This window comes from Momordica charantia (assembly GCF_013281855.1).
Source record: "Momordica charantia cultivar OHB3-1 chromosome 11 unlocalized genomic scaffold, Mcharantia_2.0 BLBB01000011.1, whole genome shotgun sequence".
Taxonomy (NCBI): Eukaryota; Viridiplantae; Streptophyta; class Magnoliopsida; order Cucurbitales; family Cucurbitaceae; genus Momordica; species Momordica charantia.
This window is the reverse complement of record NW_028275159.1, coordinates 6,137,512-6,156,216: the sequence shown is the minus strand read 5'-3', so window position 1 is coordinate 6,156,216 and position 18,705 is coordinate 6,137,512. Positions and strand designations below refer to the sequence as shown.

General features: G+C 33.5%; 2 protein-coding genes across 6 annotated transcripts; both read right to left on the bottom strand.

The window, feature by feature from the left end:
• Positions 1–675: 675 nt before the first annotated feature.
• Positions 676–6,870, bottom strand: LOC111007818 (arginine/serine-rich protein-like protein). Of its 4 annotated transcripts, none has more exons than XM_022280348.1 (13): positions 6,645–6,870; positions 6,534–6,575; positions 6,201–6,269; positions 5,338–5,426; positions 4,484–4,545; positions 4,337–4,417; positions 4,075–4,240; positions 3,745–3,976; positions 3,569–3,634; positions 2,640–2,756; positions 1,871–1,940; positions 1,744–1,775; positions 676–1,012 (listed from the first exon to the last, which is right to left on the bottom strand). In XM_022280348.1, the coding sequence occupies exons 1-13, from the start codon at positions 6,767–6,769 to the stop codon at positions 949–951; spliced, it is 1,215 nt and encodes a 404-aa protein (XP_022136040.1). In that variant the 5' UTR covers positions 6,770–6,870; the 3' UTR covers positions 676–948. The 4 variants fall into 4 exon arrangements, with proteins under 4 accessions (XP_022136040.1, XP_022136048.1, XP_022136021.1 ...); XM_022280356.1 differs by having other exon boundaries at positions 6,651–6,870; XM_022280329.2 differs by having other exon boundaries at positions 6,534–6,869.
• Positions 6,871–7,908: 1,038 nt separating this feature from the next.
• On the bottom strand, positions 7,909–13,511 carry LOC111007860 (Trypsin family protein). Of its 2 annotated transcripts, none has more exons than XM_022280397.2 (6): positions 13,223–13,511; positions 11,723–12,229; positions 11,451–11,594; positions 10,198–10,438; positions 9,400–9,900; positions 7,909–8,648 (listed from the first exon to the last, which is right to left on the bottom strand). In XM_022280397.2, exons 2-6 carry the CDS (start codon positions 12,215–12,217, stop codon positions 8,224–8,226), a joined length of 1,806 nt encoding a protein of 601 aa, XP_022136089.1. In that variant the 5' UTR covers positions 12,218–12,229; positions 13,223–13,511; the 3' UTR covers positions 7,909–8,223. The 2 variants fall into 2 exon arrangements, with proteins under 2 accessions (XP_022136089.1, XP_022136083.1); XM_022280391.2 differs by having other exon boundaries at positions 7,909–8,651; positions 13,223–13,507.
• Between the last annotated feature and the right edge of the window lie 5,194 nt (positions 13,512–18,705).

Here is an 18,705-nt window from a genome sequence, read left to right as displayed (position 1 = left end):
TAATGAATTAGTAGCTTATGTCGTACACGTTAGGGGGGGAAAAGTAGAAATTAATACTCTTTTTTTTACAGAAATTAATCCCTTTAGCTGAATTTCAAGATTTTTAAAATTTGTAAGAAGCTCTTTTTTCGAATCAAAATTTGTAAGTATCCATAGATTAATTGATGAGTAGTATTTCCTCCAATTTTTCCAAATGCATTTTTAGTAGAATTTAATGCCTCTGTAAAACATGTTTTTAAATTATATGAGAATATTTCAAAGAAATTTAGATAATAGACATTTTCAACCAAAAAGTCAAAAATTCAAATTTCTACCCTACATATAAACTATAAAAAAGTAATTCTTATCCACTTTTACATAAGTTTTAGATCACTTTTAATAATCCAAAATTATACAAAAATACTCTTAATTGATATAAAAGCAGTTTTACTGCTAACTAAAAATTTAACAAAACGCTACCAATTTTCACTCCATTGATATTTCCATCCACATTTTTTTAAATTTGAGAGCTTGAGATTTGAATCTACTTCCACATTTTTGTGACGTTCAAAGCTAATACTAAAATTTAAGCACAACAGATCTCCCCCAGTAACATGCATGGAGACATACTTGAAAAAAGAAAAAAAAAAAATTTAACAAAGACAATGAAAAAAAAAAATTACAGCAAACCTAAAATTTCCAAATCCAAAAACATAATTTGATTGATAAAAGTGTATTTACTAGAGATAGAACAGAGTATATCCTAATGATAATTCAACAGTAACAGAAAACTACTAACAGACCTAACTAAATGGCATTTAACCAAAATATTGTTGCTACAAGAAGGCTCTTTCTTCACAGCGTAAAAAAAACCGTCGCATCTTTTCGAATCACATACACAGATAGTAACATTAGGGAAATGAGAGAGCGAGCGAGCGAGCGAAAGATGTGTATTATGTAGGAGGATTATTATGGCTTGCGGGGTGGGGAACTACTGCTACTGCTCCTGCTGCTGCTTCTCCCTCTCAATGGCCTACACAGCAAAATAATCCCGTCAAAAAAAGGTAAAATAAACAAAGATCTTTTTTACGAGAGACCGAATTTTTCAGTGATAAAAATGAAAAAAATAACACATGTATGAGAACATACAAAAAGATCAACCCTACAACAGAAGGCGCTCCAAAGGGGGGGGATCTAATTCAAATGGATAACTCCTAACTAATAATCACAAAATAACTTTGGAACCGACCCCACTATGACGTATTAAGTCTAATGAGCTGTGGAACATGCTCCCTAGCTCTCTTCTCCGCCCTTAGAGATTCTATTACTTCTCTTAATTAAAATCTCGCACAGAATAGTAAAGAAGAAAGAAGAAAGTCGGCCACAAAAATCTTCCCTTCTCTTGAAAAGAAGGAAACAAAAGCACCCTCTTACAACATCAATCCTATTGCAAAAAATGTGATCTAGATCATCCAAAGCAAACACCATTGCAACCCCAAAGCACCTTTGAATACCATTCAAGGTGTCGACTTTCCGCAGTTTACGATCATGAATACGAACAAAGATCAAAACAAGTGCCCTAGTTGATTTGTTTATCTAGAGCTCGGTATAGAATATATCAAAATATAATGGCTTTTCGCAGTTTATGGGTTTGAGAAAATATTCTCACACAGGCCCATCCATGCACTAGGCTAATTCCTAACATTCAGACAAAAACATTGACACGTCGACTGATATTTAATCCAATGAACGGGATGGGATTACCTTCTTGGACTACGAGATACCCTCCTGGCTACCTGTAATAATATAAAATAAAAAATTGTTAAGCCACATAAGATGGCAGGGCAACCAAGCAATATACATAGAAATGGAAGAAACAACTCCAACAAACCTTGCGTGGACTGGGTGATGCAGAGTAGGATGATGATCTCCCACGTCTAGCAGCAGCTGCTGGCCGACCTCTATCGAAAAAATTGCCATATGAAAATTATAAGATAAATAAATGGAATATAGAAGGCATAAACACCGACTAAGTAGCAAGTGTGAAGTGTATAGTGTTATATGGTTTAGGGAATAAGCAATCATAGAATGGGTAAAGTGCGGATCATATGATAAGTGGGTATGCCATCTAAACTACAGATACATTTTTTAAGCACCCCTTTTAGATAAAGCTAATTTCTACAACAGATTTCCCATTACTAATATGTAATCACGTATATGCATTTCTTTTGAATTTGGAGATATTTCAGTCATGAGATCATAATATCCTACACAATTTTCAAGTCCTTAAAAGGAAACCGAGCTCACTTAGAGCTCATTTTATTTGCATTATTTACAACATGTCAAATGGTAAAATCCAGCACTTGCTACCAATCTAGCTTGAATAAGAAGGAACGGGAGAATCTTTTAAGAAATTAACATAATTTTAGCACACTCGTTCCATAGTTTTCATTTGGAACCGTTCAGGAAAGGTTCTTTGTAATCAATCTCTTTTTTGATCAATGCCAATTGGAGGGACTTTAGCAACCTCCTTTGTCATTTGATTTATGCTCCACACACATTCAGAGTGAGAACAATCAAGAATATGAAATAAATGTTCTTTTGAAGGTAATTGTTCAAGACAGACAAAAAAAAAAAAATCATTAGGCATCCACTGATACCTTCGTGGTGAAAATGATCGGGAACGTGAACGAGCAGGTCTTCTAATTGGTGAACGGCTCCGTCTACGAACTACTGGAGACCTTCTCGGAGGACTACGAACTCGTCTTGGAGGTGTACTGAGAAAGAAACAAAATTTAATAACAAGAGATTGTAACAATCATTTACCAAAGTATAAGTATAGCTGAAACCATTTTTCAGGCTACAACATATTCAAGTACAAACCATGTCCAACCATAGCGAACAAGAAATTTAAAGCTCTCACTGCCATGCTTAAATGTGTTTATTACTCAAACATGAGCAAGTAATCATGCACTCAGTCACCATTCTACTATGACTTAAGATTCAACTATAGAAACACCTTTGTACTCTACAAGCAAAATAACCATCGTCTACACAAATCATCATACTTCATTCTGTATCTGCACAAGCATAGCTTTGAATTTGCTTCACCAAAAAAGCCAAAGTTACCTGTGACTAGGCATAAGAGAACGACCTATGGCCAACAAGAACAACACAACAAAACCAAACCTGATGGTACTTTTAGTCTTCTTCTAAATACCTGGCATAACCTTATATCTTCTAAAAATTAAAAAAAAAATACACTCTTAAACTAATCATTCATGATTCATCGCCTAGGGTTCGATATGATAATACTTATTAAAGGAGTTTATTTTTTCAAATTCAAAAAATGAAGTTTACATACGTTCTCTCTGCATTATTCACTACTCTCCAGACAGATATTCAATCGTGTAGGTGCGGATACATCAAGATTCTACTTATATGTGCAGCATCAAGACATTAATAATCAACATTGTCACTATAGTATATATTAGAGAAGTTGAGAGAGAAACCATAAACATCTACGTGAATTATTCAAAATGCAAGAGTAAAGCATAAGATCTTTTGAAACGGTTAAGATGCATAATACCGGCGCCTAGGAGGAGGTGGGGAACGTCTTCGAACGGGACTGCCACGAATTCTTCTTGGAGAAGGCCTAATCAACCAAAGTTCAGCAATATTGATGCTACTCAAACCACCATGTAAAGAAAAAAAAGGTATTTTGTGTGTGTGGGTTGTGTTGGGGGCAGGGGATGATTGGCCAACCTTGGAGGAGATCTATGTCGCCTTGGCAAAGGGGATGGAGAACGGCCTCTAATCGGCGATGCAGGCCTCCTTCTAGGTGGAGAATCACGACGGAAAGGAGATTCGACACGGCGGCGTGGAGGAGACTCTGGACGGCGGCGTGGAGAATCGGGTTGTCTTCTAGGGGGAGACCCACCACGTCGAGCTACAGGTGAGCGCCTTCTAGGTGAAGGAGGTTTTCGACGAGGTGAAGCTGATGTATCAAATCAGAAATAAATTACTAATATAATATACTCCCATAAAAAAAATAGTATAATAAGCAAAAGCATTTGGACTTATTAAGAGTTATACGTTCTCTCTGTCTTTTCATGTCATCCTTCTCAGCATTAGCACCAACATTTTCAGGCTTGGGACCATCTCTCTTTGGAGCAATCGCCACAGTCCTTGGAGGAGTCGGCATCTTCTGTCTTTGAGGTAATGTAAATCTCACTCTAATAACATTTCCATCAATTTGAGCCTACATTAGCCAATCAGCACAATCAACTCCCATGGATACGACATTATCAATAGATGCATTTCAAATTCTCGTGTGGAATTTATTAGAAAAACCTACACCATCCATATACACTTGGGCTTTTTCAGCATCAGGTCTCGTTTTGAATTCAACATATCCATAACCTTTAGGAAGATTGACCTATAAGCATTTTAAACAGATGCATTAATGTATTGTTGAAGAAAAAGATCTTTAAATATAACGCACATGGTGCAAACTCACTGTACGATCCATTGCCAGCTCAACATTGACTACTTCGCCAAAGTTACCTAGAGGGCATAAAATTGAAATTCATAAGAGCTGGAAAAAAACAAATGTAACAGATTACCTACTCACTTCTCTAATCATCAGGATTAACCATAAAGAGATTTTTGGAGGAAAATTCACCTTCGAGGATGACCCATCTGATTAAATGTGACTAATAAATTAACTAATTATATGCTATAAAATTTATGAAAATAACCAATCTAAAATTTAAAAATAGTTGAGAGAAAAGGAAGGAATGTGCAAGCAGTGACTTAACCAAACAGAGGTGATGAAGAGCAATCAATATAGCAAATAAATCATTTTTAAGGACAAAACAACATAGTAAAGTATATTTCTTTTGGATAGGAAACAATTTCATTGATGATATGAAATTTACAAAATAATTAATACCTATCCAATGAAACAACATAGTCAAGTATCATTACTAACAAACAGGTATACCAAGTCTTTCTTGTAAGACAAAAATACTAAGTGCATGAAGTCAAAGAGTTATATCTTTCAAAGGATGTGTTGAAGGCTTGAAGCTTGAAATCTAACTTGCACTTTTTTTTGGGTTAAGCTCATCAATGTGTGGGATCGGGGATTCGATCCTTTGACCTTTTAGCCAAGATTATAATGCCCTAACCAGTTGAGCTATGCTCAAGTTGGCAAATAAAACTTGTACTTTTGTCTTACTTTTTGGTTTTAATTAATGTATTCTTCTTGTAACATAAATAAAATGATATGGAAACAAAAGTTCATTTATCCATCAGGATAATTGTTTAGAAACTAAGAGAGCGAGTGAAAAACCATACAGAATATTTCTCTTAAATGACCCTCATGGACATTCCTGCTAAGTGCATCAATGTGAAGAACAAGGGACTCGCGTACAGGAGAAGGTTTCCTGAAATCAATAAACACAGTTTGGAAAGAAAAGATATAAATATATGATATACGCACAATGGAAATATCACAAAAAAAGCAATTGATGTAAAATAATAAATAAAAGGCATATAACTTTAAAATAATCAATTAAGAGAAAGTTTGAAGTGAGTATAGATTACTGAAGATAAAATTTACAGTTGCAAGATAATAGATGCCAATAAAACATTATTTATCACATTTGACCTCAGCACGAGTCAAAATTATTAAAAGTTGAAAACAATGCACCACTCCCACCACAATTCTGAATAAGTACTGAATTAAAATAATTACAGTAACTTTTCTTTTTCTTTTTTTTTTGTTTCCATAGATAATTAATGAATTTAAATCAAAACATTTTTTAACAGCTTTAATAGCAATGGAGAACAAGCTTCCTTAAAATGAAATCACAAATAACATATTGAATGATTCAAGAAATTGTAAAATAGAATCAACTATTTCGACCATGTGTCCAAACAAAGCATCACACTTGCAGACAGAAATTTGATGGTTTGGTTATACTGGAATTTGCCCCCTAACCATACATATCTAACAACTAAGTGAACAAACACAGAAAAACAATCATTCAAGAGGTTCAGAATTTCTTAGCAGAATGCGGATATCAAAAACTCAACCTAGGGGAAAAAAAAAATCATTTCTGATAAAATGCGTGCCATAAACAAATCAGGAAGATGTTAGTTAATGAGATGACCAAAAAAAATAGGTTAGACTTGACAGTAGTTAAACATGATATTACCTGGGTGGGGGAGAACTTCGTTTAGCTGGTGGAGGTGAAGCACGAGTCCGCCGAGCTGTTTCAGTAGGACTGGAAAACAAAATCGACAACAGACAAATGAAGATGCGATTTCGATGCATAATGACCACATAAAAACAATCAAACATATGAGTGTCTGCTTCTCGATAAAGTTATGGTTCCAAAACATGGTTTCGAAGAAATACAGGAAAATCCAATTGACGGCGAATGAAAGCTCATGCATAATCCACTGGCCTCCCAAGCATACAATGTCTAACTCCGAGAACCAAATGTAAGACTCAAGAAGGAGAATCGCAAGCTGAAATGAAGACGAACCTCTTTCTCTGAGGAGGCGGGCTCCGGCTCCGAGAACTGCCACTGCGAGAGAGAGAAGAAGACGATGAATTTGACCTGGAACGAGAGCGAGAGCGTGAGACAGATACAGACCGAGACCTGGAGCGCGAGCGCGAACTGGAGCGGGAATCGGAGCCGGAAAATGAGCGGGAACGTGAGGACGACCCCGATGCGGATCCTGACGGCGGCGAGCGACGGCCTCTGCTCGGTTTCGCCATGGCCGGCTACAGCTGCAGAGTGAGAATCGAAACCCTAGCTAAAACCCGTCTCGTTTTGGGATAGGGAGAGGCGACACAGAAAAATGGTCGAGACGTTCGCCAAAATTAGTGATCTCTGAGAGAGAGACACACGACGATGTGGGGCCCACCCGAAGCCGTGATGGGTCCAAACCCAACCCTTTTTTTTCTTTTACTATTTTTATATTAAAATACTATTTTAGTTCTCTACCAAAAAAAAAAACTTTTATAATCTTCCACTTTAGTTCGCTTAGTGTTGTGTATCCACCCTCGTTTTGATCTCTGTATTTAAAAAAAAAAAAGTAAAAATTCAACGTATATTTTGTACTTATCGGACATTCTTAGATATAAAATAATGGTTATATTCACAATAAATATATTAAGTATAGTATCGTGTTGAAATTGTGATAGGAAAATAAAATTAAGGGGCCAAAATAGTGATTTTTATAAATATAAAAAAACTAAAACGAACATTTTGAAAATACATAGATTAAAATGAACCAAGTTGAAAGTATATGGACTAAAATTAACATCTTAAAATCACACATACTAAAATAGTTAAAAGTAAGATCACCAAAATAGTATTTTAACTTAGTTTTTAAGAGGCGAATTTTTTAGTTTATATTTTATTTTTGTGAACCTCTAGTTTCTTTTTTTCTGTCTCATTTTTAGGCGGTATTTTTTAATCTTTAAACTTAAAAATAAGAAAATAAAAAAATAAATCTATAGATTCGCAAAATATGTAGGTTGAGCAGTGAATCAAATAAATATCGTATACGACTTTATTTTTTTATATTAAATATCAAGTTTAATGTTTTTAAACTCACTCTTTAAAAATAATAATAAAAAAACAAGGGAGAAATGTTTATTAAACGAGAACTTTTAGTAAATTAAAATTTAAACCATGGTTTAACTAAAAATAAAATAAAAAGTTATTCAACCAAATCGTTTTATTTGTTTTTCGTCTTACAAACAGTAATCACTAGGTTTCACCAACAACATTACATATCATGGAACAATTATGATTATTGACATTATAAAAATTTGTATTATAAGTGTAACTAAAAGAAAAGAATATTGCCAAACTGGTTCTGATCAAAAAACTTCTCAAACTTGGAATCTTGTAAAATAGACCACAGATATTATAGCTCTTACCACTGAAGCAAATTTCAAGACAATACAAAGCTAAGAGGAAAACCAGAATCATGAACTCAGCAGAACAGAGGTTGCTTCCCACTTCAAGCTTAATGGGGAATACATAGACCTCAAAATACAGTTGCTTTCAGTTTGAGCACCAGTTAAATACTTTCTTTCTAGAGTTAATGTTTGAATTTACATCGAAACATGTCGAGACAGAGATGCGAAAAATCTAAACGTACAGCATAATTGTGCAGAAGAATGTGCATTTTTCAATCGACTAACTCAACGGGACGATTTTATTTCAGTTCTTCCATGGAAACAGAAGCATCCGAGCGTCTTCTCTTTGCTTCATGGTCGCCCAGTTGCAAGGAAACGCAAATGTCTTCGCAGTCGCTCCGAAGCGAAGAGAGGTTCTGGGAAACTGCGCGGTCCAGTGAACTGTTTTGATGCGAGGGAGAGCAACTGAAAAGGCTTGGAATGAACTGATGTTCGACACTGGGAGCCATGCTCGTCCCGGCTTCGAGATGAAACTCGGTCTCCAGGAGTGGCCGCTCCTCGGCTGAAGAAGGTTCCACTTCTGTAGGCATATGCTGGATTTGGAAGCCCAATGGCTCAAACTTCTCTTCACTTTTCTCCTTTGGCAATGTTGTATCGGGAGGAGAGGAGTCTCCGACAATGGACCCGATGACGGTTGCCGAGACAGTTCTCTGTTCTTGCACTGCTGCTGCATACAGCAATAAATAAACAGAACAAAATTAAATGAAAAAGTAAATTCTCATAGTTATTAAGGACAAGTACATTATTTATTGTCACACCCACACATATCCTCATTTTGCAGTGTTTTCAGTTTGTTTTTCAAAAAATGCAACACCCTTTCTATCCTATTATTTCTTCTCACTTCACAGAAACCCCTCAAAATGGCTGGCATTATTTATCCATGATTCGCGGTTGAGCTTCATCAAACGTATGGTGTGCGGAGTTAGTTTGAATGAGATTATGAGAGAAACTTTCGTTGAATTTGAGGGGAGGTTTAGTAATCTTTTGTTCGATGAGAGAATTGTTAAAGTGTGAGAGCAGCCAATAGACGACACAATGTCATCTTAAAGGAACAAAGAGTGTTTATTGAGATATGAAAGATTTATAAAACGGTATCATCTACCAACTAAATAAGGGAGGAAATGACACTACAGGGGTTTAAGTATAATACTAATATCATATTAAATCACCACTAAACCTAAAAGCTTAAGCTAATCAATTAATTAAATTAATTATTTATTCATGTTTTAACAATAGAAAAAGGAAAAACTCGAGAAAATAAAGCTCTTCATAGGGTACCTAAAAATATTTATGTGCTCCCTCAAAAGAGGGAAACATACAGGAGAAGCAAATTAGAACTACAAACTCTACAATTGATGAATGCAATTTGGAAGACAGAGAGATAATGGATAGGAAATTTCTTTTAAAGCTCTAACCTTTAAGCCCTTCATCACTTGTGATTAGATCAAGTTCGAGCAGATTGAGAAGGCGCCCGAGATCAACCCCACTTGTCCAATTCTCGGGAGGCTGGCCGACTTTTAACTTAAGGCGACCTCGGTTTGCAGTTCCACCCCATATGATCCCAATCGGTTGCAAACTCTCCCTATTCTCACCCTTTAAAATGATGAGGCTTCCGCTATCTCCTTCGAGATCGAAAGTCTGTTGATTCTCGCCAACCACGAGAAAATCAGTCAAGAAGCATATTCCTTTCTCATCATTGTACTCAAGAGCATACGCCAAAACAGTTCCTGTGGTCAAGCCAGAACTTCTCCCAACTTTCACCACCCGCTTCCCTATGAGGGTACTGATAGGCGACTGCAAGTCAATAAACTTCACGTCGCCAACCTCTCCCACCCCTTTTACAGATGTAGTGACGGTCGACATCTCAAAATCATCGGCAAAAGGAATAAATGCCCCATCAGCCCTGACGAACGTCTCTGCAATAAAACAGAATTAGAATAAATGCACAAGCATGAACCCAATTCAGCACAAAGGTAGGCCACAAAAGCAAGTTAACTTAGATATTAGATCACCTAATATAAAATAAATGAAATCGGAATATAAATACTCGGGATTTTGAGCTCAGTTCATTGTCACATCACATGAGCTTGTAATTTGTCTGATGGGCTCAATTATCTAAGCAAAGTATTAACAGGCGGAGTAAATTGTGCAAAAGAACATTGTCACTAGATAATGAAATACTTTTCTTTTGGAAGAAATTTGAAAGTCATCACCTGGGTTTATTCCAGCAAAAATTCCATACCAAAGCTCATCAGTGATGAATGAAGTAGCTCTCTCCACAGCACCAAGATACACCCCTGGCCCGAGCGTTGGTGGAAGAGGATGAAACATCTTCTGATTTGGATAATCTAAATCAACTGCGACATGACGGTTTGTGAGAAAACCAACTTGTCGACTGCCTGTTTGACTCCTTACGATAGCACCCAAGGTTCCATAAGTCTCCTGGCTGGCAACCTGATGAGGTGGATTAGGTTTGATTTTTTCCTAAAAAATCGATTCTACCAAAAAGGAAGTGAATATGAGCAATGCACAAGTCTCTATCGTGACCAACTTTTCAACTTATGAAATCGCCATTGGTACCAGACCGTTTAGGAACTCCTCAGTACAGGGATTGCTAAGATCAGTGACCATGTTATCAGTAAGAGGTTCAATACTCTCAAAAGTTGCAATCGGTTCAAACACAGTTGTTAGGCATGTTAAGAGGCACACATTAGGTTTAGGATATATGCCTCGAGTTCGAGTATATAAAAGGACTTCTTCCTATAAAAGGACTTCTTCACATCAGGTTAATCCTAGGGTTTAGGATTAATGGGCTGATTTCTACTCAGCAAGCCACACCACTAAATGGGAAATCATGGGCCAAGATTACTTGTATGCCCATTAAATAGCTCAAATATATTTGCTCTTTAATTTGTTACCCACATATGAATTAATTATTAAATTAATTCCAACACTTGTTTCTTAAACCCGGTAACAGATCAAGTATGGCACCTTGAAAATCAAAGTTGCTTTCTAGAGAGGGGGGTAGGATTCATGTCAAAACCAAGATGATTTGGAGGAACCCGGCATTTCAACACATATCTGTACCTAAATTGTATATTGCATTAAGTGCACATAACCGCTCGTTCTCTCAAATCTTCCTCTTGTTTTCTTAAGCTGTTTAGATGTTTTTTTTATCCTCTCCATGGTAGTTAGGCACTTTTCGTTCCATATACTGGAAGAGATAGTTCTTGGGAGGAGATGTGGAGTGTGGCACTTTTTCTCAATACTTCTCTTTTGGCTGTCAATTCTAATTTATTTTGTTACCAAAAGTTGAGGGTCATTTTTTCGTAACAGTCTTATCAGGCATTCCTCTTGCTTCGGCCACACCTGGTTTTTTTTTCATTTTTTTCGCTCTCTCCTTATATTTCGTTCCTTCATGAGAGTTGGATTTCTATTTAAAAATAAAATAAAAACATAAATATACCTGGGAACCAGAGCCAATGCACAGATCACTGCCACGTAGATCATCGACAATTTCCGTATACAACTGTTCTTTAGGAGCAGGGTTGGGTGCACCAAAATATGAGAATTCTACAACATCCACATCACACCACACACCACCTGGACCCTGAAGAAAAGAAAAATAATCTAGCCTAATTAAAGAATAAAGATCAAACTGAAATTTAAAATACTACTACTTTACAACCACAAGGTAGAAAAGGGATCTGAATGTGAAGTAAAAGGACTTCATCGGACCTCCAGGGCAGTGGGCAGGCATTGGATAGGACTAAGCCATTGCTTGTGCACTTTCCTGGAAACAAAAACAAGAATGGCAGGAATGTCAGTCAGCACGCCCTTTCGTATACGGAACCCAATGGCCGTGCCAAGACTGTAACAACGCAGGATCTTGCTATGGAAGGCTCTTATTGTCATGAGCTCAAGTAACGTGGTTGCTCGCTGCCCTTTTGGTAACGGATGAAGGATATCTGGTAGTACCCCTTTCTGAAGGTTGGCAAAATAGTTCGCCCTCTCCTCAGCAGCGACGCTTAACCGAATGGGGGTGGGCCATGAAAAGTATGCAGCATTGCTCTCGCAATGCTGCCCAGCGGATGCAAACGGCTGAAGCGTAGGTGGGCTGAATGAAGGTAAATTAGAGTGACTGCAGCAATTTCTTTCAAGATCAAGAGCTGATTCCTCGGATGGAGTAGAACCCGAGCAGTTGATCCTGCCATTGTGTCTAGTCTGCTCCATTTTATGGTTAACCTAATGATACAAAAAGCCAAAGGAAAAAAAAGGAACCAAATTCTGAAATGAATCAACCAGTCGATGGAAATGGAATGAGCAAGGAAAAAAGGCGGCAAAATTAAGCGGGTAAAACTAATCAATGAAAATGGATGTCATGCCACAAGAGGGGCACTCAAATCTGCTCATATATGGATCAAAAGATAGACAAAACAATCAGTTCTAAGTTCGATACATGTCAAATCTACCTTGTCTAATAGAGTAGACAGGTACGTACGATTAGACTACTACTAGAACAAAAGCTTATGCCCGTAGTTTATAGTATATTAAGTCATTTTATATAATTTTCCTTACTCTGCAAGTAGGAACTCAGATATGAATTGGAATCATGATTCATGAAGTCCAATATGTGAACTATTAATATCAATCGAGAAGAAAATGACACTACTAGGATTCAAACTCAAGACTTTCGATACCCAAAAACTTAAGTTGCTTGAGCTAATAGACTAAGGTATATTCGATCATTTATATGCATTCAAACCAAACTATGGATAAGCAGGAACAAAACATTGACTTGGGGGAAACTAAGCCATGATGTTCAGTTTCAACATTCAGAGATGAAAACAAAAAAATGATAATAATAACAAGCTGTAGTGATTAGTAGTAGCAGAAGACTAATTACCAACGATTAATATATCACAGAAAACAACAACATAACTGAGAAATTAAAACAGAAGCATAACAGCCAGTGATTAAGCCATAGAGAACATAAAAAGACAAGAGGAACAACTAACCAGTGAACTCTATGATTAGGCCCAAACAGAACAGAAAACATGAGAGACCAACAAGGGAAAAAACAAAAAACAGAACACAGAACACAGAACACAACAGAATCAGATATCACAAACCCAATAATCAGAGCATCAGAAACGATCAAACCCAGAAACCAACAAAAAGGAAAATCAACCAAAAGGGTGAAGACGATCGAGGAGGAAGAAGAAGAGTGGAACTCACAGTAAGTAATGGGGAACTCAGTGGAGATGATTCAGAGAGCTCAAATTAGAGTGGAATCGTTTGGAGGGAAAGAAAAATGGCTAACCCATGGAAGAATTCGGCAAAATTGAAGTCTGGGTTTTGGTCAGAGAGTGGAGAATACAGAGAAGAGAAGAGTGAAGCTCAGGTGGGTGCAGAGGAAAGACGAAGAAAAAGGTGTGGAAGTAATAATAAAGATGGAAAAGTCGAAGGTTTGAAGAGAAGAGAAAACAATACATGAAAAAAGGTAAAGTTAAGGGAGGGAGTGAGTGGGGGCATTTTTAAATTCGCTAAGCAAACAAAGATTAAGCTATGGTGGGGAGACGTGGCCTCGGTGGTCGCCTTCTTAGTTCTTGCTAGTTGCTTCCACAAAATTATATATTTTTTGTGTTCAAATGACAATGGGCTCTTTGGTTTGATTTCAGCTTTTGAGAGTAGTCAGTCCGAACATAGTTTGGTGCTGATTTGGTAATCTTGAGTATAACAAATATGGAGTCGGATAAGATGGCTTTAACTACTGAACTATGTTCATGTTGGTAGTTTGATAATATTAATATTCTTATTTCTGGTAGGTGGTACTATTAGGGCGGAGGGAGGGTTTATTCGGCCCAACGAAATACTTTTTGTGGTAGATATTTCTATTACCAATATGAATCTATTGCGTATTTTATCTTTTATTTTGGATGACCTATTAACTATGTAATAATGACTGGACTTGGAACTATATGAATGTGAGGTGTATAAGTATCGATCACATAGTTGGGGTTTGAATCAAGGTTGCTGCATATTCGACTAGATCACCCAATTATAGTCATTTATGGATCGACTGTGTATAGATCACTGGTTAAGGTTGATTTAGATGGGCTTGACTTATCCAACTTAATAGATGCTTTAATTTGAACCATCTACTAAATCAAATTTTATTTCTAACTTTTTAGAAAGTGTCTTGATAGCTATTCATATTTAGCCAAAAGCCTGCAAAATTTTAACACGATAGGGTTCTTATTTTCAGTGAGTGTTTCTAAAATTGTGTAAGAAATTATGGAAATAAGAAAATCTTTGGCATGGATATATTTTTTCAAACATATGTAAAATTATTACATTATTTATTCCTTGTTTTTAAGTGCATAATAATTATAAAATAAATAAATACAACATAAAATTTTGAAAGTGAAACTTGCTTTTTTAATTTAATATAAAATTTGTATTATTTTTTTTAATCTAAAACCTTAGAAAACGAAAAAAAAAATTGTTAGCATGTTTCTATATATTTGTTTTTAATAATATAATGAATAACAAAATGTAATAAACAATTACCGATAGAAGATGATTGTAGAATGAAAAACAATAATCATAACATTTTTTAGTATGATATATGGAGATGGGGATCCCTCGTGTTGTCAATAGACATAACATTACTAAAGGATCTTATTAACTTCTAATATTTCAGGTTTGATCCCTGTCAAGCATTTTTATACTAAAATTATATATAAAAAGCTCCTTCTCCGGTTGCCAAGTATTTTTTCAAACTATATAATCGATGGTTGTATTTTTTTTATTAGGTTACAAGTTCTTGAATTTCTATAAGTAGTGTCAATTTTGTGTCTAAGTAGTTAAATTTGAAATCTTTTTATAAGTTTATAAAATTTGAATGGTATATATAATAGGTATGCAATTTAAAGTTTTAGATACGACTTTGAAACTTCTGTGATTAAATTTGGAACTTTAACTTTTTATCATAAAAAATTGGTTGTTTTTACTCCATCATTTAATTATTTTTTTTTTCTTTCAATAAATTCAGGTGTTAGGATTCAACATCAAACTTCAAAAAGATAGTATGTATTTTATTTATTGAACTATACCTAAATTATTAATATCGATTTAATTTTTAAACATCTGTAGGCAACAAATTAAAGTTCGTTACTATTTAAATTTTACCAAGAAAATATTGTTTAGGTATCTATGAAATCATCCGATTAAATTACGTAAAATTTTGGACTATAAAAACTAGGTGCATATTAAAATTTCATAGATTAAAGCGTTGTCTACAAACTTTAATTGCGTGTTTGAACTTGTTTATCTCATCTTTTCTAATCCAACTCATTTGTATGAACTTCCATTTTAGAGGGAAAAATAAGTCACATCTCAAAGAAAGAGAATATAATAAAAATTAAAAATGTTATCATTATTTTTGTATATGTTGGAGAACGTACATGAAAGAATTAAAATATATTTATTTGACCGATAAAGATAAGTTTTTATATACAAACTCTCTGAATAATAAATATATTGTTGTTTATAAATTAAGACTAAAGTTAAAACTTAAAAGAGTTAATGTAATGGGCACTCAATTAAAAGCAACCAACTTTTAAGATTATAAAAGTAAATGCAAATTTAAATAAAGAAATTAAATAAAATTCAAATATTGCTCAGATAATCATTAGTGTGCATTGAATCTTTGATTTCAGGCCACAATCATAATACTATACTAAAAATATGTGATTTTTAAATATATTATCAAAATTTCAAATATTAAGGTGCAGCTGGTAATTGTTCCTTTTATTTATAAAACAAACTTTTAAGAATTTGTTGACAATTTGTTTAACATAACAATTTTTTTTAAAATAATTTTTAATAACTACGTTATATGCTCGTTAATTTTTCAAAGGAATAAACATCTTCAATTTTTTTTTTTTTAAAATGAGTCATCTATCACAGTGGCAAAGCCAAACTTTTGCATAATAAGGGGCAAATTTATATATGATTTTTGTAATTTAGGACAAATTAGAGAGGAGAACTGATCCTCCATTATGTTTAAAGAAATGTATTAGTCCTTCATTATTCTCTTTACCCCTAATTTTTAATAATATAATAGAGGAGATAATACAATTAAAAGAAAAAAAATAACTTAGGAAGTAATAGCCATTTTGAATATTTGTTTGATAGATTTGTTTATTAAAAATATTTTTTGATTTTTTTTATCCAAATAGTAGAAACGTTGAAAACAAAGTTTTTTTTTTAATTTTATTTTAATATTTGGAGTGTTTTTAGATTTTGAACTTAAAATTTTAAAATTTAAAATTACATTAAATAATACTTTAATAAATATGTTTTTTTCATGTTATAAATCAATTTAATTTTTGTTAAAATTAAAAAGGTAAATTGTAATATATTTATAAATGATATAATATTGTAAAATAATAATTCGACAAAATTTGTATCATATAGGGTAATAAATTAATATTCAACTTTCAAATCTAGTACCAATCACATCTCTCAAAATACTACAACGTAAAACAAAATTTTATTGTTCATTAAATCTATCATTTTTCAAATTTATGTTTTTAGATCATAATTAAATATATTCTGATTTATTATTTTATCAAATAATAATTTATCATTTTTTTTAATAGGTAGGGAATTGAACTCACAACCTTGGAGGTATATGTCAATTACCGACCCATAGGTTCAATTTTACAAAATTCAAATAATACAATACCTTACAAATATTAAAAGTTGGACGATTTTTAAGACTCACAATATAGAAACGATCACCAATTGTAGTTTAATTTGTAATTAAAAAAGAAAAAAAGCTTTGAGAATCCAAAGGTGAGCGCAATGGCCCACATCAAATTTCAAAGCCCACAAAAAATGGACCAAAGAAGCAAGCAACACAATTGGTAAAAATTTCCTCAGTCCTTCAAATATTCCTTCCTTTTTTTTAATTTTTATTTAAATACTATTTTCATCTCATTATTTTCGTTCATTTTTATACTTATATATTTAAAATATATATTTTGATCTATATATTGTAAACTTTTGTTCATTTTAATTTATATATCTTCAAAACATTCATTTTAGTACTTGAAATATAAAAAAGTAACTATTTTAGTCAATTTATTTTTATTTTGTTTGTTTCAATCAAAATTTATCCACTCAATTTATTCAAATTTAGTTATTCTATTAAAAAGTTTTCATTGTGTATAAAATTTGAGTTAAAATTTTGTAAATAAATAGTAAAATGGTTATTTTTTAAAATATATAGATAAAAACATACCTTTAGATTTTGAAACTATAAAAACTAAAACGAAAAAAATGTGAGAGTACAGTGATCAAAATAAAAGTTGAAAATACAGATATCAAAATAATATTAAATTTTTTTTCCGAAGATATAACCATGAATTAACAAGTCTAATGGCTTCAACAAAAAATCACTAGAAAAGAGTTTCAAGTTAACTAGGTAGTAGAATGATCAAAATTTATTGCTCTTTTATTACTCTCTACTCTGAACAGTTAAAAAAAATGGGACACATAATCAAAAGTTGTATTCATATGATAAACTTTCTTTTTATTTTAAATTTTAAGTAGTTGTATTGTCGGCCAATATGAAGCTTAGTGATAATTGACATATATTTATCCCTTCGAGGTCAGAGGTTTGATCTTCCATATCTCCAAATTGTTGTACTGAAAAAAGTTGCATTGTCGGTATCATTTCTTCGTATAATATAATCTTAGTAATTCAATTATAAGTTTGGTAGCATATATACAAAAGTATTATTAGACTCCACCTAAATAGATGCCATGAATTATTTTACGAAAAATAATAGTTCGATGTCATAACTCAACTGGTTAAGGTATATATATACACACACACACGAAATAGTTAAAGATATATATTTGATAGCGAAATAGTTAAAGATATATATTTCCGATCAAAAGATCATGGATTTGAATTACCATTGTTCTAGTAGAAAAAACTTAGAACCAAACAAATACATTTTAGATATTGTAATTATAGTAAATATTGTAGACATCCTTCCATAATTGACACACAAATATATGTATTGTCCTTTTAAATCACAAACTTTCTATAAGTAAATTAATAGTTTAAAAATATTTCACTTGTCCTTCAAGCAAGCATAAGATGGGAAATGTCTCTCTCACATGGTAATTTTTTGCAAATATATTCACACCCCACAGTAATTTGAGTTCATTGCAAAACCAAGAACCAAACTTTAACCATTTGAGAAAACATTACTAGTACAATCAAGTGTCAAATCAATACATTATCCTGTTTAGACCGGTTTGATGACTATTTATCTTTAATTTCATATTTTTTAAATTTAGGCTACGAGTTACTTTCCGATTGTTGACTAAATTACAAGAAAACAAAATCTTATATTCTAAACTTTAGTTTTTGCAAACTTTTTTTAGGGTAATATATGTCAATTACACTTAACTATGCCTGCTTTTGCATATATCCAAATCTGAATTTTAAGGATAAAAAACTAATGATAAAACTTAGGTGCTTACTTACTTACCACCGTTAAAAAAAAAAAGATGAATGGATAAAGAAAGAGTGAGAAAATATAGCTGCCAGTTTTTTAAGATGGATACCTCTAATTGATAAACACTTAAATTTTATCAAAAAATCAAAAACCAATAGCAGAATGATCATCAGACGA